The following is a 22166-nucleotide window of genomic DNA, read 5'->3' as shown; positions in this document are numbered from 1 at the left end:
ACCCCGTAGGTACACGTTCCTCCTCAAACACGGTCTCTGCAAAATCCCTCACAGGCGAGCCCCGGTCTCCAGATTCCTGAGTCCCACGTCTCTGTAGAAAAAAATCCACAGGCACCCCGTAGGTACCCAGTCCTCCGGAAACACGGTCCCCGCAAGTTTTTTCTTACCTGGGTTCGGTGCACCGAAATTACTCGATCGTTAACCGTCCCCACTGCCTCGGGTACACCCCTCCTTTGTTTTCCTGAGCCTCCCGGATATCACTCGCTCAAGCCGCGCGGGGCGACAAGCAAGGAATCAGGGACTGCTGAACTCAGCAGGGTGCACCTTCTCCGATATCCTTCCTCAACTCCCCTTGCGGCCGGAGTGTTGATCCCGGACGAGCCCCCAAGTTGTTAGAAACGAAAATCGCTTCTCAATAATCGCTCTAGACAAATTCAGGAAAACAAAGTTTTATTAACAAGTCAAGTCTGCAGAGTCGGGCACCCTTAAAGAAAAGGCGCGCTGAGGCTTACAAAGTCTCCATTATATATAGGACAAGTCCCTCCTCTCCTTGGCTCCAACAAGCCATGAGGTTCACATTCTTAAAAACATCATTATTTTTATCACAAAGTCTGCAACAAAAGGCTCCAGAGTCTCCAAAGTTTGTTGTTTTTCTCACCCTGTAGTCTTATCAGTCAAAGGCTTTAATCTGAAACAGATGTCTCAAGTCGTCCTCCCATCCTGGAGTCTTATCAACCAAGGACTCATCCTTCTCTGCTGTGTGAATGGCTTCATTAATCAAGAGCCTGCTTGTTTTTACTATCGCTCACAAATTGTCAGCATTCTGCACAATTTAAACTACTCTACTTTTGAGTATATAAAATGGTTGTTAGAAAAGAAACGAAGGTTTTGTCTTTTATTATAGATCAGTCTCACAAATTGTCAGCATTCTGCACAATTTAAACTACTCTACTTTTGAGTATATAAAATGGTTGTTAGAAAAGAAACAAAGGTTTTGTCTTTTATTATAGATCAGTCTGTGGTCCAGGCACATCTTAAAGTTTAAACCGAAATTACCTCTCACACCCCACCACCAGGGATATATTTCCCTCCCCACCCCTCTCCGCCTTCCGCAAAGACCGTTCCCTCCGTGACTACCTGTCAGGTCCACGCCCCCTTACGACCCACCCTCCCATCCTGGCACTTTCCCCTGCCACCGCAGGAACTGTAAAACCTGTGCCCACACCTCCTCCCTCACCTCCATCCAAGGCCCTAAAGGAGCCTTCCACATCCATCAAAGTTTTACCTGCACATCTACTAATATCATTTATTGTATCCGTTGCTCCCGATGCGGTCTCCTCTACATTGGGGAGACTGGGCGCCTCCTAGCAGAGCGCTTTAGGGAACATCTCCGAGACACCCGCACCAATCAACCAAATCGCCCAGTGGCTCAACATTTCAACTCCCCCTCCCACTCTGCCGAGGATATGGAGGTGCTGGGCCTCCTCCACCGCCGCTCCCTCACCACCAAACGCCTGGAGGAAGAACGCCTCATCTTCCGCCTCGGAACACTTCAACCCCAGGGCATCAATGTGGATTTCAACAGTTTCCTCATTTCCCCTTCCCCCACCTCATCCTAGTTTCTAACCTCCAGCAACTCGACTTGTCCGGACTTGTCCGACCTGCCCAGCTCCTTTTCCACCTATCCACTCCACCCTCTCTTCCCTGACCTATCACCTTCATCTCCTTCCCCACTGACCTATTGTACTCTATGCTACCCTCTCCCCACCCCCACCCCCACCCCCACCCTCCTCTAGCTTGTCTCTCCACGCTTCAGGCTCTCTGCCTTTATTCCTGATGAAGGGCTTTTGCCCGAAACGTCGATTTTGCCTGTCCTCGGATGCTGCCTGAATTGCTGTGCTCTTCCAGCACCACTAATCCAGAATCTGGTTTCCAGCATCTGCAGTCATTGTTTTTACCTTATTTACAGGGGTTCCTGGGGAGTGTGTGTGTATTAAGATTAGATTAGATTAGATTAGATTACTTACAGTGTGGAAACAGGCCCTTCGGCCCAACAAGTCCACACCGACCCGCCGAAGTGCAACCCACCCATACCCCTACATCTACATCTACCCCTTACCTAACACTACTGGCAATTTAGCATGGCCAATTCACCTGACCTACACATCTTTGGACTGTGGGAGGAAACCGGAGCACCCGGAGGAAACCCACGCAGACACGGGGAGAATGTGCAAACTCCACACAGTCAGTCGCCTGAGGCGGGAATTGAACCCGGGTCTCTGGCGGTGTGAGGCAGCAGTGCTAACCACTGTGCCACCGTGCCGCCCAAACAGGGGGAAACCTGGGGAGTGTGTGTGTATTAACAGGAGTTCCTTGGGGAGTGTGTGTGTGTATTTACAGGGGGTCCTTGGGGAGTGTGTGTGTATAAACAAGGGGTCCTTGGGGAGTGTGTGTGTATTTACAGGGATCCCCTGGGGAGTGTGTGTATTTACAGGGGGGTCCTGGGGAGTGTGTGTATTTACAGGGGGATCCTTGGGGAGTGTGTGTATATTTACAGGGGGGTCCCTGGGGAGTGTGTGTGTATTTACAGGGGGGCCCTGGGGAGTGTGTGTATATTCAAAGGGGGTTCCTGGGGAGTGTGTGTGTATTTACAGGGGGGTCCCTGGGGAGTGTGTGTGTATTTACAGGGGGCCCCTGGGGAGTGTGTGTATATTCAAAGGGAGTCCCTGGGAAGTGTGTGTGTATTTACAGGGGAGTCCCTGGGGAGTGTGTGTGTATTTACAGGGGGGTCCCTGGGGAGTGTGTGTATATTTACAGGGGGCCCCTGGGGAGTGTGTGTGTATTTACAGGGGGCCCCTGGGGAGTGTGTGTATATTCAAAGGGGGTTCCTGGGGAGTGTGTGTGTATTTACAGGGGGGTCCCTGGGGAGTGTGTGTGTATATTTGCAGGGGGCCCCTGGGGAGTGTGTGTATATTCAAAGGGGGTTCCTGGGGAGTGTGTGTGTATTTACAGGGGGCCCCTGGGGAGTGTGTGTATATTCAAAGGGGGCCCCTGGGGAGTGTGTGTATATTCAAAGGGGGTTCCTGGAGAGTGTGTGTGTATTTACAGGGGGGTCCCTGGGGAGTGTGACAGTATTTACAGGGGGGTCCCTGGGGAGTGTGACAGTATGATTCATCGTCCACACATTGCTGAATACTCAGCCCTACTCTATAATTTGTCCTTCCGCGGCCTAATGTAACTGACAGACAACCATTGCAGTTTCCGTCTCCTAGTCCCACCTTTTATGTCTTTCACTCAGGCAGCTGCTGGTGAAGATTGGTGCAGAGGGGCCCTGAACTGGTTCCTGGTCTCTTGTTGACTGAGAGATTATTGGTGCAATGGTGACAGAGGGAGGGAAGAGCGACAAAAAGCCATGGGCGGAGCAGTGGCTGAAATCGAAAGTCGTTTTGCCCCGAGTTTATGAAATTTGGAGAGTGTCCTGTGACAGTGTTGACTCCTTGGGGGAAGTGATTGAGTGAAGATGCAGGGTGTGACGGATGAGCTGACCTGCTGTATCTGTTATGAGATGTTCCAGGAGCCGGTAATGTTGGAGTGCATGCACCATTTCTGTAAGAAGTGCATCTTGCAGTTCTGGACAGGTTCCCAGCACAGCTTCAGCTGCCCCCAGTGTCGCCGCAGCTTCAGCTCCAGGAGTTTCCGCAGCAATTACCTGGTGGCCGGGGTGGTGGAGAGGCTCCGGGGGGCGAGCACCCAGGATGTCCGCCTCAGGTTACAGGTGAGCGGCACCCTCTTCCTCTCTCCCCTCCCCCCCCCCCCCACCATCTTCCTCTCCCCTCCCCTCCCCCCCCACCCTCTTTCCCCCCCCCCCCCACCCTCTTGCCCCCCCCCCCACCCTCTTTCCCCCCCCCCACCCTCTTCCCCCCCCCACCCTCTTCCCCCCCCACCCTCTTTCCCCCCCCCCCACCCTCTTCCCCCCCCCCACCCTCTCCCCCCCCCCCACCCTCTTCCCCCCCCCCACCCTCTTCCCCCCCCCCACCCTCTTCCCCCCCCCCCCCACCCTCTTCCCCCCCCCCACCCTCTTCCCCCCCCCCACCCTCTTCCCCCCCCCCACCCTCTTCCCCCCCCCCACCCTCTTTCCCCCCCCCACCCTCTTCCCCCCCCCCACTTTCCCCCCCCCCCCTCTTCCCCCCCCCCACCCTCTTCCCCCCCCACCCTCTTCTCCCCCCCCACCCTCTTTCCCCCCCCCACCCTCTTCCCCCCCACCCTCTTCCCCCCCCCCACCCTCTTCCCCCCCCCACCCACTCCCCCCCCCACCCACTTCCCCCCCCCACCCTCTTCTCCCCCCCCCCACCCTCTTCTCCCCCCCCCACCCTCTTCTCCCCCCCCCACCCTCTCTCCCCCCCCACCCTCTCTCCCCCCCCAACCCTCTTCTCCCCCCCCACCCTCTTCTCCCCCCCCACCCTCTTCTCCCCCCCCACCCTCTTCCCCCCTCCCCCCCACCCTCTTCCCCCCCTCCCCCCCCACCCTCTTCCCCCCCACCCTCTCTCCCCCACCCTCTCTCCCCCACCCTCTCTCCCCCCCCACCCTCTTCCCCCCCCTCCCCCCCACCCTCTTCCCCCCCTCCCCCCCCACCCTCTTCCCCCCCACCCACTTCCCCCCCCACCCCCCCACCCTCTTCCCCCCCCCACCCTCTCCCCCCCCACCCTCTTCCCCCCCCACCATCTCCCCCCACCCTCTTCCCCCCACCCTCTTCCCCCCCCACCCCCCCACCCTCTTCCCCCCCCACCCCCCCACCCTCTTCCCCCCCCACCCCCCCACCCTCTCCCCCCCCACCCCCCCACCCTCTTCCCCCCCCACCCCCCCACCCTCTTCCCCCCCCACCCTCCCACCCTCTTCCCTCCCACCCTCTCCCCCCCCACCCACTTCCCCCCCACCCTCTTCCCCCCCCACCCTCTTCCCCCCCCACCCTCTTCCCCCCCCACCCTCTTCCCCCCCCACCCTCTTCCCCCCCCACCCTCTTCCCCCCCCACCCTCTTCCCCCCCCACCCTCTTCCCCCCCCCACCCTCTTCCCCCCCCACCCTCTTCCCCCCCCACCCTCTTCCCCCCCCCACCCTCTTCCCCCCCCCACCCTCTTCCCCCCCCACCCTCTTCCCCCCCCACCCTCTTCCTCTCCCCTCCCTCCCCCTCTTGCACCCTCCCCCCCACCCACTCCCCCCTCCCCCCCACCCACAACCCCCACCCCCCCCAACCCTCTTCCCCCCACCCCCCCACCCTCTCCCCCCCCTCCCCCCCACCCTCTCCCCCCTCCCCCCCCACCCTCTTCCCCCCCTCCCCCCCCACCCTCTTCCCCCCCCTCCCCCCCCCACCCTCTTCCCCCCCCTCCCCCCCCACCCTCTTCCCCCCCTCCCCCCCCTCCCCCCCCTCCCCCCCCTCCCCCCCCACCCTCTTCCCCCCCCACCCTCTTCCCCCCCCCACCCTTCCCCCCCCCTCCCCCCCCCCCCCCCCACCCTCTTCCCCCCCTCCCCCCCCACCCTCTCCCCCCCTCCCCCCCCACCCTCTTCCCCCCCTCCCCCCCCACCCTCTTCCCCCCCTCCCCCCCCACCCTCTTCCCCCCCTCCCCCCCCACCCTCTTCCCCCCCTCCCCCCCCACCCTCTTCCCCCCCTCCCCCCCCACCCTCTTCCCCCCCTCCCCCCCCACCCTCTCCCCCCCCCAACCCTCTTCCCCCCCCTCCCCCCCCACCCTCTTCCCCCCCCCCCCCACCCTCTTCCCCCCCCCCACCCTCTTCCCCCCCCCACCCTCTTCCCCCCCCCACCCTCTTCTCCCCCCCCACCCTCTTCTCCCCCCCCACCCTCTTCTCCCCCCCCACCCTCTTCTCCCCCCCCACCCTCTTCCCCCCCCCCACCCTCTTCCCCCCCCCCACCCTCTTCCCCCCCCTCTTCCCCCCCCCCCACCCTCTTCCCCCCCCTTCCCCCCCCTTCCCCCCCCTTCCCCACCCCACCCCCCCACCCTCTTCCCCCCCCACCCCCCCACCCTCTTCTCCCCCCCCACCCTCTTCTCCCCCCCCACCCTCTTCTCCCCCCCCACCCTCTTCTCCCCCCCCACCCTCTTCTCCCCCCCCACCCTCTTCCCCCCCCCACCCTCTTCCCCCCCCCACCCTCTTCCCCCACCCTCTTCCCCCCCCCCCCTCTTCCCCCCCCCACCCTCTTCCCCCCCCACCCTCTTCCCCCCCCCACCCTCTTCCCCCCCCACCCTCTTCCCCCCCCCACCCTCTTCCCCCCCCACCCTCTTCCCCCCCCACCCTCTTCCCCCCCCACCCTCTTCCCCCCCCACCCTCTTCCCCCCACCCCCCCACCCTCTTCCCCCCCACCCTCTTCCCCCCACCCCCCCACCCTCTTCCCCCCCCACCCTCTTCCCCCCACCCCCCACCCTCTTCCCCCCCACCCTCTTCCTCTCCCCTCCCTCCCCCTCTTGCTCCCTCCCCCCCACCCTCTTCCCCACTCCCCCCCCACCCTCTTCCCCCCTCCCCCCCACCCTCTTCCCCCCTCCCCCCACCCTCTTCCCCCCTGCCCCCCACCCTCTTCCCCCCTCCCCCCCCCTCTTCCCCCTCCCCCCCCCCTCTTCCCCCCTCCCCCCCCTCTTCCCCCCTCCCCCCACCCTCTTCCCCCTCCCACCCTCTTCCCCCTCCCCCCCACCCTCTTCCCCTCCCCCCCCCCCTCTTCCCCCTCCCCCCCACCCTCTTCCCCCCCCCCCCCACCCTCTTCCCCCTCCCCCCCCCACCCTCTTCTCCCTCCCACCCTCTTCCCCCTCCCCACCCTCTCCCCCCCCACCCTCTTCCCCCTCCCCCACCCTCTTCCCCCCCCCCACCCTCTTCCCCCCCCACCCTCTCCCCCCCCCCCACCTCTTCTCCCCCCCCACCCTCTCCCCCCCCACCCTCTTCTCCCCCCCACCCTCTTCTCCCCGCCCGCCTCTTCTCCCCGCCCGCCTCCCGCCCCCGCCGCCCGCTTCTCCCCGCCCCCCGCCGCCCGCTTCTCCCCGCCGCCCGCTTCTCCCCGCCGCCCGCTTCCCCCGCCCCCCGCCGCCCGCTTCCCCCGCCCCCCGCCGCCCGCTTCCCCCGCCCCCGCGCCCGCTTCCCCCCGCCCCCCGCCGCCCGCTTCTCCCCCGCCCCCCGCCGCCCGCTTCTCCCCGCTTCTCCCCGCCCCCGCTTCTCCCCGCCGCCCGCTTCTCCCCGCCGCCCGCTTCTCCCCGCCGCCCGCTTCTCCCCGCCGCCCGCTTCTCCCCGCCGCCCGCTTCTCCCCGCCGCCCGCTTCTCCCCGCCGCCCGCTTCTCCCCGCCGCCCGCTTCTCCCCGCCGCCCGCTTCTCCCCGCCGCCCGCTTCTCCCCGCCGCCCGCTTCTCCTCCCCGCCGCCCTCTTCTTCTCCCCGCCGCCCTCTTCTTCTCCCCGCCGCCCTCTTCTTCTCCCCGCCGCCCTCTTCTTCTCCCGCCGCCCTCTTCTTCTCCCGCCGCCCTCTTCTTCTCCCCGCCGCCCTCTTCTTCTCCCCGCCGCCCTCTTCTTCTCCCCGCCGCCCTCTTCTTCTCCCCGCCGCCCTCTTCTTCTCCCCGCCGCCCTCTTCTTCTCCCCGCCGCCCTCTTCTTCTCCCCGCCGCCCTCTTCTTCTCCCCGCCGCCCTCTTCTTCTCCCCGCCGCCCTCTTCTTCTCCCCGCCGCCCTCTTCTTCTCCCCGCCGCCCTCTTCTTCTCCCGCCGCCCTCTTCTTCTCCCCGCCGCCCTCTTCTTCTCCCCGCCGCCCTCTTCTTCTCCCCGCCGCCCTCTTCTTCTCCCCGCCGCCCTCTTCTTCTCCCCGCCGCCCTCTTCCTCTCCCCGCCGCCCTCTTCCTCTCCCCGCCTCCCTCTTCCTCTCCCCGCCTCCTCTTCCTCTCCCTCCCTCTTCCTCTCCCTCCTCTCCCTCTCCCCTCCCTCTTCCTCTCCCCTCCCTCTTCCTCTCCCCTCCCTCTTCCTCTCCCCACCCTCTTCCTCTCCCCACCCTCTTCCTCTCCCCACCCTCTTCCTCTCCCCACCCTCTTCCTCTCCCCACCCTCTTCCTCTCCCCTCCCTCTTCCTCTCCCCTCCCTCTTCCTCTCCCCTCCCTCTTCCTCTCCCCTCCCTCTTCCTCTCCCCTCCCTCTTCCTCTCCCCTCCCTCTTCCTCTCCCCTCCCTCTTCCTCTCCCCTCCCTCTTCCTCTCCCCTCCCTCTTCCTCTCCCCTCCCTCTTCCTCTCCCCTCCCTCTTCCTCTCCCCTCCCTCTTCCTCTCCCCTCCCTCTTCCTCTCCCCCCTCCCTCTCTCTCCCCTCCCTCTTCCTCTCCCCTCCCTCTTCCTCTCCCCTCCCTCTTCCTCTCCCCTCCCTCTTCCTCTCCCCTCCCTCTTCCTCTCCCCTCCCTCTTCCTCTCCCCTCCCTCTTCCTCTCCCCTCCCTCTTCCTCTCCCCTCCCTCTTCCTCTCCCCTCCCTCTTCCTCTCCCCTCCCTCTTCCTCTCCCCTCCCTCTTCCTCTCCCCTCCCTCTTCCTCTCCCCTCCCTCTTCCTCTCCCCTCCCTCTTCCTCTCCCCTCCCTCTTCCTCTCCCCTCCCTCTTCCTCTCCCCTCCCTCTTCCTCTCCCCTCCCTCTCTCTCCCTCCCCCGCCACCCTCTTCTCCCCTCCCCCGCCACCCTCTTCTCCCCTCCCCTCCCCTCTCTTCCTCCCCCCCCCCTCCCTCTCTTCCTCCCCCCCCCTCTCTTCCTCCCCCCCCCTCTCTTCCTCCCCCCCCCTCTCTTCCTCCCCCCCCCCCTCTCTTCCTCCCCCCCCCTCTCTTCCTCCCCCCCCCCTCTCCCCCCCCCCCCCCTCTCTTCCTCCCCCCCCCCCCTCTCTTCCTCCCCCCCCCCCTCTCTTCCTCCCCCCCCCCCTCTCTTCCTCCCCCCCCCCCCTCTCTTCCTCCCCCCCCCCCTCTCTTCCTCTCCCCCCCCCCCCCCCCTCTCTTCCTCCCCCCCCCCCCTCCCCCCAGCGTTCTGAGGAAGGGTCCCCGACCTGAAACATTAACTTTGATTTCTCTTCACAGATGCTGCCAGACCTGCTGAACTTTTCCAGCAACTTCTGTCTTTGTTTGAGAAGTTACTTCTCCTAATAGGGTGTGAATCTGTGAAATTTACTGTCGCAAACTGCAGTGGATGCTGGGACATTGCATAAATTTGAGGAGGTGGACTGACAGATATTTTTATTTGTAACGGGGTTAAAGGGTTACAGGGAGCAGGTAGGGGAGTGGAGTTGATGCTGTAATGAGATCAGCCGTGATCCTATTGAATAGCAGAATAGGCACGAGGGACTGAGTGGCTAACTCCTGCTTCTGGTCCTTCTGTCCTATATGGATGAGGCCATTCAGCCCCTTCAGAATTTTGTACTAGTCCATTTAGATCATGCCTACTCTGAATTGGTGAGGCAACACCAACTCTTCTGGGCATCAGGAAGTTACAGTGCAAGGATTTCTCAAATGGATGCCTTTAAAATCCTGATGAGCATGAGTTTAAATTGCGCCAGTGCAGTTTGAGAATTTTAATTCTTGATAAGAAAGGTGGGTTCAGTAAAAGAGAGTGCAATGCTGTTGGGTTGTTGTAAAAACCTATCTGGTTCACTAAAATCTTAGAGGAAAGGAGATCTTCTGTCTTTACTTGGCTTTTGTGACTCCAAGACCACAAACAACATGGTTGCTGTCATCGAAAGACTTGGACCAGACATTCAGTTGTGTAAAACCATTGCAGGAAGTGATATAAAACCATCCTGACAAAGTGGCATTGAGATCAGCATCAGAAAAGACACATTCTGTAAGTCTCATGACGTATGGACTGGTGCTACTTTTAAATAAAACGAGATGTGTTAATGGGATGTGTGTGGATCTTTCTCAAGCTAACCTGGCAAAATCCTGACACTGTCCTCTTAATTGTAGACCCGTTGAGTGTCGGGCCAGGGATATGGTGGATATTGATTGGTACATGCCGACCCTCCTTTATATTGGAGCAATCTGAGAGGGGTTGGGGTCTCTTCTGGTGCAGTGATAGTGTCCTTGATTCTGGACCAGGAGGCATTGGTTCGAATCCCACCACCTCCAGGAATGTGTAATAAACCAGATAGTGTTTTTTTTTAAATCTCCTGAAAGAGGGGTTGTTAGCTGCTAAATCAGTAATTCCGCAAAGACATTGAGATAAGTACATGAATAGGAAAGTTTTTTGAAGGAAATACTCCAGGAGCTGGTAGGTGAGACTGGATTATTTGAGATTATGTTTGGCATAGATTTAGATTCCCTACAATGTGGAAACGGGCCATTCGACCCAACAAGTCCACACCGACCCTCCGAAGAGTAACCCACCCAGACCCATTCCCCTACCCTGTATTTACCTCAGACTAATGCATCTAATACTATGGGCAATTTAGCATGGCCAGTTCACCTGACCTGCACATGTTGGACTGTGGGAGGAAACCGGAGCACCCGGAGGAAACCCACTCAGACACAGGGAGAATGTGCAAACTCCACACAGTTGCCCGAGGCAGGAATCGAACCCGGGTCCCTGGTGCTGTGAGGCAGCTGTGCTAACCACTGAACCACCGTGCCACCCATGGACTGGTTAGACAGAAATTTCGGTTTCCGTGCTGTGTGACCCTGAGTCTCTAAGAAGCAGAGAGGGTGGCAAAGGCATGTAATGTCCTCTGGGTGGGAGAGATTGATTTCCACCGTCCAGAGTGATTCGTTAACATCGCTACTGACTGATCTGGCTAAGTCCTGAAAGTTATAAGAGGGCGTGTAACAGATGGTGAGAGTTAATAAGTGGGGGAGAAAAACCTCCTTGAACTCATTCTTTCCAGTCTCCCTGTCGCAGATGTGTCTGTCCATGTCAGTACCAATCCAGGTGACTAGTACACAGTCCGTATACAAGTGAGGCCCTGTCCTCAGGCTGGGATATTCTCTGTTGTGTATTCTGTAGCAAGTGGGATGCATTGTACCAAGTGGAATGGATTCAGAACAGGTCTAGCAAGTCAACCCTGGACAGCTCAAACTGTGAGCCATCTGTAGCAGCAAAGTGTTGTTGAAGTCCAGTTTGTCTCACCACGTACCCCACTCTAGTGTTACCATAAAAGCAGGGCACAGTCCCTACAGGACAGCACACCTTTGGCAGCTCTTTCCAAAGCGTTATGTAAAGGAACACAGGTGCTTGGGAATGCCACCATTTGGAATATTTCCTCCAAGACAATCACCAGCTTGACTTGGAATGATATTGCCATTTCTTGACTGTCAATGGGTCAAAACCCTGACATTCCATCATGAACAGAACAGTGAGAATACCGAAACCAAATGGACTGTAGCAGTTCAAGAAGTTGACTACCCACTATCTCTTCAATGGCAGTGGGGGATGCACAGTGCTGGCATGTCCAGTGATGATCCTACCATTGACAAAAAGGCCCTATGCTCTGAGGCTCTGCTGTCAGCCAATGTCCAGAACAGATCTGTCCGCCTTCACGTATCTCTGAAGCACGATGTCATGCTTGGAATCAAGAAGATCAGTTGGCCTCTGTTCCGTTCCTGGCACCTCTGGTCGCCCGCTCTCCAAGAGGAGCTCCCCATCGGAGAGAGGAACTGAAAGTCTTGTCATCTCGAGAGAAACCGCACACAGAATAAAACTGCCTCAAACTTTAACTAGTCATCAGCTTGACTAACATATGACTGAAGGCGAAGATGCACACTGTGCAAACTGGATGAAGCAATTGAGAATGACAAGTTGATTTGATCTGGAAGTGGAACCTGACCTCTTTATCCCAACTTGCACTCGGCCCCATTCGCTCACTTACTCAGTGCTTATTGACTTAGTGGATCCTTTCTGGCAAGGCCTTCATTTTAAAATGTTCGTCCTTGTGTTCAAACCTTTCTGTCACCTTGTTCCTTCCTATATATGATCTCCTCCAGCCTTACAGCGCATTGGGTTCTTTGAATTTCTCCAATTCTGGCGCCTAGCACATCCCAGATTTTAATCGCTCGTCAGATGTCAAGGCACAAGGCTCTGGAATTCTCTCATTTAAAATGCTGTCCAGTTTCAGCTGCTTAGAGTCTTCTTGCCCAGGTCTGGTCACCTCTCCACATATCTTCAAATGTTTAAGGTGGGAATGGACTGCCAATCAGGTGGGCAGCTTTAGTCTTGGATTGTTTTGAGCTTTTTGAGTCTTGTTGAAGTTGAACTCATCAAGGAAAATGAGGAATATTCCATCACACTCCTGATTTATGTCTTAGAGATGGTGGGGAGGCTCTGGGGGTGGGGGGGGCAGGGGTGAGTTATCATTGCAGGGTTCCTGCTCTTGTAGCACAGTGTTTATATCACTAGTCCAATTCCATTTCTGGTCAATGTTAAGTCCCAGGATCTTGACTGGGGGCATGTTCAGTGTGGATAATAGCGTTGACTGTCAAGGGGAAGTAGTTACGCTTTCTCTTGTTGCAGATGGTCATTGCTTGGTCCTGATGTGGTGTGAATATTACTTTTCACATAGTAATCCAAGCATCAAAGTTGTCCAGGTCTTGCTGCATGTGGGGTAGACAGTTTCACTATCTAAGGAGATGGAAAATGCTTTCCTATTTTAAATTGTAGTTAAGAGCCAAGTGTATCAGTGTGAATTTATAATGGTATTTCATGGTCAACTTGTGACTAACTATTAATTCTAGACTTAATCGTAGTTCTGGATTATTTTATAGTGGAACTGTTCATTGCCCACAAAATGGCCATTCCTCCAAATTAAATTAATCACCACCATGAATTTTCACAAATTGCAGTTGCTTTCACATAGTCATTCATTTTCTGCCACCTTGTGACTAAAAGGCACAAAGTTACTAAGTTAAAATATATTGAGGAACCTTTTTGACAATAGACATAGGAGCAGAAGTGGGTCATGTAGAGCCACAGATGTACAGCAGGGAAACAGATCCTTCGGTCCAACCCATCCATGCCGAGCAGATATCCCAACCTAATCTAGTCCCACTTGCCAGCACCCGGCCCATATCCCTCCAAACCCTTCCTATTCATATACCCATCCAAATGCCTCTTAAATGTTCCAATTGTACCAGCCTCCTCCACATCCTCTGGCTGCTCATTCCATACACATACCGCCCTCTCCGTGAAAGCTTTGCCCCTTAGCTCTATTTTATATCTTTCCCCTCTCACCCTGAACCTATGCCCTCTAGTTCTGACTCCCCCACCCTGTGGGAAAGACCTTCTCAATTTATTATCCATGCCCCTCATGATTTTATAAACCTCTATAATGTCACCCCTCGGCTTGCGACCCTGCAGGGAAAACATCCCTGGCCTATTCAGCCCCTTCCGTTAGCTCAAATCCTGCTACCTTGGCAACATCCTTGTGAATCTTTACTGAACCCTTTCAAGTTTCACAACATCTTTCCAATAGGAAGGAGACTAGAATTACACATAATATTCCAAAAATGGCCTAACCAACGTCCTGTACAGCCACAATATGACCTCCCAACTTCTGTACTCAATATCATGTCAATTCTCCCATTCAATCAGATCATGTCACATATGATCATTCTCAACTCCACTTTCCTGCCCTGTCCTCCATAACCCCAATCCCCTGACTGAGCAAAGACCTGTTTATATCTCTGCCTTGAATATACTTAATGACTGAGCCTCGGCAGTGACGAATTCCACAGATTCACCACCCTCTGAGAGAAGAAATCCCCCTTCCTCTCTGTCCTAATTGGGTGACTTCTTATCCTGAGATTATGTCTCCGATCCTAGGCTCTCCTACAAGCAGAAACGACCTTTCAACATTTGACAAAGCCCCGAAGAACGTTCATTTCAATAAGGTTACCTCTCATTCTTTTAAACTTTGAATACAAGCCCAACCTACCTAACCTCTCCTCATTAGACAGTTCCTTTGTGCCCAGTGTAAAGCCTATGAACCATCTCTGGACTGCCTCCAGTGAAGTGTATCTTCCTTTACATAAGGGACTCAACATTATGTTTGCCTTTACTAGTACCTGCTAAACCTTTGTCTTTTGTGATTTATGCAGCTGGACTGTCAAATCCAGCTGTGCTGTGACTTTCTGCAGTCTTTCTCCAACTAAATAATATTCAGCTCCTTTATGCTTTCGTCCAAAGTAGCTGACCTCCAAAGTTCCCACAATATAACCCACCTGAGTATTTTTGTTCAACTTGTCTATCTCTTTCTGTAGACTATCGTCCTAACCTTCTCACCTATTCTTGTAGCAGCTGCAAACTTGGTAATGATAACTTGGTTGAGGAAAGTGAATTTATTAATATATTGTAGACGCTTGGGACCCCAGTACTGATCCCTGTGGCACTGCACTAGTTTAAGGTTGTCATTCTGAAAATGCCTCTTATCCCAACTCTGACCTCTAATAATTAGCCAATTCTCGATCCACGCCCCAACACCATTGATCCTTATCTTGCAAAATAGCCTTGCTTGAAGTACCTAATTGGATGCCTTTATGAAGTCTAATATCATTACATCTACCAGCTCCCCTGTATCTATCCTCGTCTATTCAAAGAACTCTAAATGTGTCAGGCGTGATTTCCCTTTGTGAAGCCAGATTGACTCTGCTTGAACATGTGATGTATTTCTAAATGCTCTGCTATTACATCCTTTTATGGTGGATTTCAAATAACTTTCCCAATTACACATTTTGAGCTAACTGGCCGATTAAGTTTTTAATAATCTGTTTTTTAATAAAGAGTTTCAAAGACAGTTTTCCAATCCTCCAGGACTCCAGAATCTGAGTTCCTACCAGTGCATCTACCATCTCTGTAGCTAACCCCTTTAAAATCCCAGAATGCAATCCATGAGGTCCAGGGGCTGTATTGGCTGTAGCCCCATTAGTTTCCCTAGAGCTTTTTCTCTAATGCTAGTTATTGCATTTATTTCCTCTCTCCCTTTTGCCACTTGATTGTGTATTTTTGTAACATTATTTGTGCCTTCTACTGTGAAGATTAATGCAAACTATTTATTCAGGGCCTCTACCATTTACTGATTTCCCCCATATTTCTCCTCGCCTTGTTCTCGAAGGGGCCCATGCTCACATTGGTCTCTCCCTTTTTATATGTTTAAAGATATAGATTGCTCTCCATCTTGATATTGCTTGCAAGTTTACCCTCAATGTTTATTTTCTCCCAGATCCAATTCCCTCTGACTAATGCACCTAACACTATCGACAGTTTCCCATGGCCAGTTGACCTAACCTGCACATCTTTGGACTGTGGGAGGAAACACACGCAGACACGGGGAGAATGTGCAAACTCCACACAGACAGTCACCCGAGGCAGGAATCAAACCCGGGTCCCTAGCGCTGTGAGACAGCTATGCTAACCACTGAGCTACCGTGTCGCCTCAGCACTAGTTTGTGGTGGATATGCAAGTGAAGTTTATTCTTCATGGATGAGCTCTTCTCAAACAGGGCTGGGGGTAATTGACAGCAGGAATTGGCCAAAAAGTGGAAACTCCATGCTAATCCTGTCCGAATTGGACCATTCCCATTCTCAGCATCTGGATGCTTGAGTCCAAAAGAGTTTTTTTTAAAAGCCTTTCGATGTTACCTTTCAGAAACAACTGACTGATCTCCAGAAATGTCACCGGGCCAAGAAGGACATGATTGTGAAGATGAAGAAAAGGGACGAGGAAAAGATTGTGGGAATCCAGGTAAACATCGGATGAATCCCAATGATCCTTCAGATCCTGGACTGAGCTTGTCGTGACGCAAGGGGTGAACTTATCCAGGGTCCAGAGAAGGGAAAAGAAATCAGGAAGTTAAAACTGTGGAAAGAGCAGCTGGGTGTGGGGCTGAATGGGCTATCCCATGAAAGGATGGGCTGAATGGGTGTTTTCAGACTCTGTCTTTTTTTTGCAGAGGGAATCAGCTGAGCTCCAGCTAAGAGTGAGGAGTGACTTTGAGAGGATACACCAGATCCTGTGGAAGGAGGAGAGCAGCCTGATGACTGAACTGCAGCGGGACTCGGCGTCTGCTCTGGAGAAGCTGCAGAGACACATCGAGCAGCTGGACACAGGACTAGGGGAATTGGAGCAGCTCATCAGCAGGACCCAGGCTTGTCTGGAGCAGCTAAAGACCACGGTGCTGTTTGAGGTAATGGCTGTGTGGGGTGGCAGTAGGATTGGTGAGGAGGAGGGGGGGGGGGCCCACTGAGATGTGACTGAGTGTGAACAGAAGGACAAAGTGAGGACTGCAGATGCTGGAGAGTCAGAGTCGGAAAGTGTGGCGCTGGAAAAGCACAGCAGGTCAGGCAGCAGGCGAGTCGATGTTTCGGGTGTAAGCCGTTCATCAGGAACATGAAAAGAAGGGTCTGAATTGGCTTCCTCCTGAATATGGCTGGTGGAAAATTGGCTGTGGGAAGGGAAGAAAGGGTTAAATCTATTTGCTCTCACATTGAGCTGCAATGGGTACAATCCCCAGGAAGCTGAATAAAACAGGGCCTCTCAGATAGATAATAATGGCAACTGCCATAATGGGCTGCAGACTTTGAGTGTTTGATGTTGAAGGCATACTTCAAACTTGTAATCATTTAAAAAAAAAATTGCTCGGTTGGCCAGACAGCTGGTTTGCGATGCACAGTGATGCCAACAGCCTGGGTTCAATTCCCACACCGGCTGAGATGACCATGAAGAATTCTCCTCCTCGTCCTCTCCCCTCGTCTGAGGCGTGGTGGCCCTCAGGTTAAACCTGTTTGGGTTTGGCTTGTTTCTTGGTTCTGTTCCTGTACCCAGCTGTTTGTGGGTTTGAGCTCAGCTGCTGAGGGCAAGCTGGCTCCTCTCACTTCCTTCGTTTGGAAACCACTGACTGTCTCACGTGACAGAATAGTTCGGCGGTGCCCTGTGAAATGAGAAATGGGGGCTCATTTTTCTTTCTCATTGTGCTGTCTGAAAGTGCGCTGTAACTTTTTATATTTTGGAAGTGTTTCCCTGGACGCCATGCGGCAGCCAATGTGTGCACAGAGGTCCCTCAACTTAATGGATCACCAGGTTATGTTTACCAGCCTGGTGAAGTTTGTTTGAGGGTTAATTATTGACCAGCTAAATAAATATTAACCCAGGATGTCAGGGAGCATTCCCTCCTCGATTTCAAAATACACAATGCAGTAAATAAAAAACAAAAGAACTGCAGACGCTATAAACCAGAAACGAAAACAGAAATTGCTGGAGAAGCTCAGCAGTCCTGGCAGAATCAGTGGAGCGAAATCGGGTAATGTTTTGGGTCGATGAAGGTGTTCTCCAATCTCCGTCAGAAGATGGCAGCTCTGACGATGCGGAGCTCCCTCTGTACTGCATTCAGAGTCTCTGTCACTGTGACCTGCTTGAGCCGAAGGTTTCCTAACTTGGGTGCGTATGCTCCCTGGGGAGTTTTGAGCTATTGAGTCACCCTTCAGATGGGTTTTAGCAAGTTAAAATGTGGAGCCCGCTACTGCAGTGAGTGTTTAAGACAAATAGCATGGATATCACTGAGGGACTGTCTGTGTGGAGTTTGCACGTTCTCCCCATGTCTGTGTGGGTTTCCCCCGGGTGCTCTGGTTTCCTCGCACAGTCCAAAGATGTGCAGCTTAGGTGAATTGGCCATGCTAAATTGCCCCATAGCGTTCAGGGATGCATAGGCTAGGTGCATTAGTCTGGGGTAAACGTAGAGGAATAGGGTAGGGGGTGGGATACCTTTTTTGGAGGGTCAGTGTGGACTTGTTGGGCCAAATGGTCTGTTTCCACACTGTAGGGATTCTGTGAATGCTGCAGAAAGACAGCGGAAGGAATAGAAAGTGCTGCTAACCTGGGAATTGGCTCCTGAGGCATAAATGCCAGTACAGACCTATTGGGTTGAATGACCTGTTGCTGTGCTGTAATACTGTATCACACCCAGCACTGGTGAAATCCTCCAATTCGTGATTCAATATTATTTTACCCTGAGCCATGTGGCATTCCAAGGGTGTGGATAATGATGCCAGTTAGAGAGGAATATCACAGGAGGGTTCAGCACTGAATATAACCGTCAAACTGCGCCTAACTCTACCTCATTCTGTTCTCTTTCCGCAGACCCGGGGTCTAGCAGACAGGTATGTAAATGCATCTTTTTGTTTCACCGTCTCTCGAAATGTGTTTTCGGTTGATGGCAGAGACTGTTGAGCTCTTTCAGTTCATCCATTTGTCTAAATCTCTGCAGCTGTGCCCCAACTTTGATGAAGTCCGATTCACTCGTCACTATGCCAGCCCTTATGCTTACAGACCTCTGATGGCTCCAAATCCTGCTAATGGTTTTGGGTTTAAAACTCTCATCGTTGTTTTCACATCCTCTGCCTTCCCCTATCTCTGATCCCTTTTTCTTTTCTAAAATAATACTTCTGTGAGAGATCTTTTGGGCATTTCACTGCCTGAAAGGCACTATGTAAATATAACTTACTAATCGTTGCGACTTGTGTCAAACGAGTAACTCTGTTTCTCTCATTGTTTGCCCTTTTACTTTAAAACCCTTTCTGTGGCCCGGCTGTTTCTCACTGGATGGACCTCCTTCTTGCTCTCCAATTCCTGAATTCCTGTTGTCTCTTACTTTTGCTCTGCGTGCTCCCTAAGCCCTCACCCACCTCCCCCAATGTTAGGTAGCCGTCCTGACTGACTTTCTCATTTCTTTTCTTCCCCCCCCCCTCTCTCCACACAGCGTGCACATTGAGAATGAGCCTGATGTTAGTGGTCACCTTCGTAATGCCCGTTACACTGGGCCCCTTCAGTACATCGTGTGGAAGAAGATGTACAAATCCCTGGAATCAGGTAACGGCAAACGTGGGCTCTTTCAGTCAGGCTGTGTACCTCCGATGCTTTGTGCCGAGGGTAACCTAATCGCTGAATACAAGGTTTTCTGTTTTTTAATTAATTACCACCAGCAGCTCCCCAACTCCGTGCTCCCAATCAGTAAAGAACTCGCCCCCATCCTCTCCAAAACCCACACCCACTCCACGAACACATGGTGAGAGTTTTCACACTGTCCCATCAAACACTCCCAGGGCAGGTACATCCTTGGGTTAGATACTGAGGAAAGCTCCCTCTGTTCTTGGCCCAGTGTTAGTGTCCCTAGCCCTGGACCAGGGGGCCCTTGTTCAAGTCTCACCTGCTCCAGAGGTGTGTAATAACGTTTTCAACAGGTTGATTAGAAAAGGGTTAAATTTTTAAAAAACCTGAAAATAACCTGAATTTAAAGCTTCCTCAACACTGTCCCCAGACCAGGTACATCATGGGGTTAGACCTCTATACTGTCCCCATCAAATACTCTCTATAGTTAGCACAGCTGCTTCACAGTGCCAGGGACCCAGGTTTGACTCAAGCCTCCGTACTGTTTGTGTGGAGTTTGCACGTTCTCCCTGTGTCTGCGTGGGTTTCCTCCGGGTGCTCTGGTTTCCTCCCACAGTCCAAAGATGTGTAGGTTAGGTGGATTGGCCATGCTAAATTGACCAAAGTGTCCAGGTGGGTTAACCTGGGGAAATGCAAGGTTACAGGGATAGGGTAAACGGGGGTGGGTCTGGGTGGGATGCTCTTTGGGGGATTGATGTGGACTCAGTGGCCCGCTTCCACATTGCAGAGAGTCTATGATTCTCTTCTTTGATTCTAAGTCCAGTACAGAGTTGGATAGAGCTCCCTCTGCACTTTTAATCCAAAAGTAAACCTCACTCTACACTGTCCTCATCAACCACTTGCAGGACAGGGACAGGAACTCGAGTTCTTGATAGTCATTCCGAAAATGAGGATGAGATTTTCTAAAACGAAGGCATTGACAGACCGTGAGTCAGTGTAAAGTTGAGAGTGGGATGAATAACAGCAGAATCATATAGTTCCTTTTCTGAGAGACGAGCAGTTTCTCTTTGAGGTCCTTCTTTTTATTGCCATGAGTAAGCTCTTTATAACTTGACATAAAACTCCAAGAGTTCCCTTGACCTTGGCACCTTTACGATATTATGCCCTGTTTCTGGGTTTGCCCACTTTATTATCCTAAAAGGCTCTAATAAAGTTTAAATATTAATAAACAACATGATTAAATGTGTGTTTCTAATAATGGATCAATTTTATCTATTACATTTTTATTTAGCTTACTGATCTTTTAGCCTAATGTCAAATATTGTTTTATAATTACTGCTGTGAAGAATCTTAAGAGGTTTTGTTAGATTAAAGGTGCTGTATAAGTGCGTATTCAGTTGGCTTTCCTCTGTATCTTTTATGTTTTAGTGAATGAATATTTGTCACATGATCTGAAAACGGTCCTTTATTTTCTTTCTGTCAGCTCCAACCCGATTGACCTTTGACCCAAAAACGGCTCACCCTAACCTGGTGCTGTCTGAGGATCTGCTCAGTGTCCGCGAGGTCGATGAGCAGCAGCCTGTGGCCAACAATCCCGAACGATTCGATAAGTGCGTCAATATCCTGAGCTCTCAGAGCTTCTCCAGTGGGAGGCACTACTGGGAGGTGGGAGTGGCTGGAAAGACCAAGTGGGACCTGGGTATTGCCAAGGAGTCAGTGGACCGCAAGGTTGTGGTCAAGATCGCACCTTCCAATGGCTACTGGACCCTCCGCCTGAGGGACAGCGAGACGTACTGGGCTGGCACGTTGCCGTGGAAACGGCTGCCCATCCAGAAGAAGCTGAAGCGGATCGGCGTGTTCCTGGATTTTGATGATGGCCGTCTCTCGTTCTACGATGCTGAGGACATGTCTCACCTCCTGACCTTCCGCCAGACCTTCTCGGAGAGGGTCTTTGCCTTCTTTAGTACCTGCTTCAGTGACGGTGGGCTCAACTCTGCGCCCCTCCAACTCTGCAATGGCAGCCTGTGAAAAGGGGCTAGGATAGGAGGGGAGAGGGGCCTGGCCTGGCCTGGGGTGGGCACGGAGGGGGAAGGGGGTGTTAGAATGCAGTGACCGTTCCCTGCAACATGAACAGTGAAGCTGTGATCTTGCAGCTTTCCTGGCGCTGGGATCCACGACCTATCCTCCCCTCATCCCCCTTCAGTTCCTGAGATTGAGAGGGCGCAACAGAGATCTCAACATTCTGCTGTTCTCTTAATGACCCTCTCCTCCTCCTCCTCCTCCTCCTCCTCCTTCCTTCCACCCCCGTCTTCCCCCAGTCTTTGCTTTCTCCCTCTCTCCCTGGATCCCACATTAACTAGAAGTGGGGGCAGGGTGGGGTAATGACCCTTTCACCAGTTGCACAGTCGCCCCCTGCTGATGGTTAAGGGTCCAAGGGAGAGTTTTCCCAAATTCACCTTCTTTTGGAATAATGAGGTTCCTACCATCTAGTGGTGACTTTTAGAACTGCAGCTACAAAAATCTGCTTTGACATTAATCAATTTAACCTATTAAATTTAGTGGATTAAGTCAGAAATTTCTGTGATTTGGAAAGTTGGGTTTACCTTTTCCTATGTTAAACTTTCTATGACTTTAAACATTTTGGTGACAAGAGGAAGATTTGTCACTCTCCCTCTTGTGTATCTCAATTTTTTTTCTCGGTTCTTGTATTTCTGTCGCTCTTGCTCGAAGACTCTCTCTCGCTCTCTGTGTCTGTGTGTGTGTATACCTTTATCATGAGCTCTTTTGTACTTGTTTATCTTGTGGTACCTAGCTCCTCCTCCTCCTTCCAAACACAGATCTTTTAGACAGCAAACAGTAATTTCTTTAATTTGTTTTCACTTATAAATGGATAGATCATGGATGGTTTATAAATAATCTATTGCAGTTGATTTATGTTTTACTTTAAGTTGAATAATCAGAGCTCCTATAAGGTTTTATTGAAGCAAATAATCAACTTTTTTTATTTAGTTAGCAATGTGTAGTTTTGGAAAATTGCTGAAATCATTGAGCCATTCCTCACTGTTCGTGTGTCTGAGAGGTACACTGAGTGGAACATGTGTCACTTCCATATTTTATGGTCGGGGCATTGTCTCGGAAAGGCACCTAACGTGTTAGATGTTGAGCAACCAGGGAACAGGATAAATGATATTGTACATGCTTTGTTATGAACAGTATTTTGAAAATTCTGCTTTATTTTCTGATTTCTGTTTTTTTTCTGTATTCCTTATTAAAAATTAAAACCTGCATTGTGAAAACTGAGATGCATTGGGACTGATTTTA

The 22166-nt window shown here is 53.4% G+C and overlaps 1 protein-coding gene across 1 annotated transcript; it reads left to right on the top strand.

The window, feature by feature from the left end:
- Nucleotides 1-3411: 3411 nt before the first annotated feature.
- On the top strand, nucleotides 3412-22145 carry LOC122556470 (zinc-binding protein A33-like). The gene is made up of 6 exons (XM_087995139.1): nucleotides 3412-3775; nucleotides 15612-15707; nucleotides 15916-16149; nucleotides 18099-18118; nucleotides 18718-18827; nucleotides 20329-22145. Exons 1-6 carry the CDS (start codon nucleotides 3521-3523, stop codon nucleotides 20871-20873), a joined length of 1260 nt encoding a protein of 419 aa, XP_087851265.1. The 5' UTR covers nucleotides 3412-3520; the 3' UTR covers nucleotides 20874-22145.
- The last annotated feature ends 21 nt before the right edge of the window (nucleotides 22146-22166 follow it).

The sequence above is a fragment of the Chiloscyllium plagiosum genome, unplaced genomic scaffold (genome assembly GCF_037043375.1).
Source record: "Chiloscyllium plagiosum isolate Xiang-an unplaced genomic scaffold, Cpla_swu_hap1 HiC_scaffold_16, whole genome shotgun sequence".
In the NCBI taxonomy this organism is placed as follows: domain Eukaryota; kingdom Metazoa; phylum Chordata; class Chondrichthyes; order Orectolobiformes; family Hemiscylliidae; genus Chiloscyllium; species Chiloscyllium plagiosum.
Note: the sequence above shows the minus strand (reverse complement) of the source record. Positions and strands in the feature narration are given on the sequence as shown.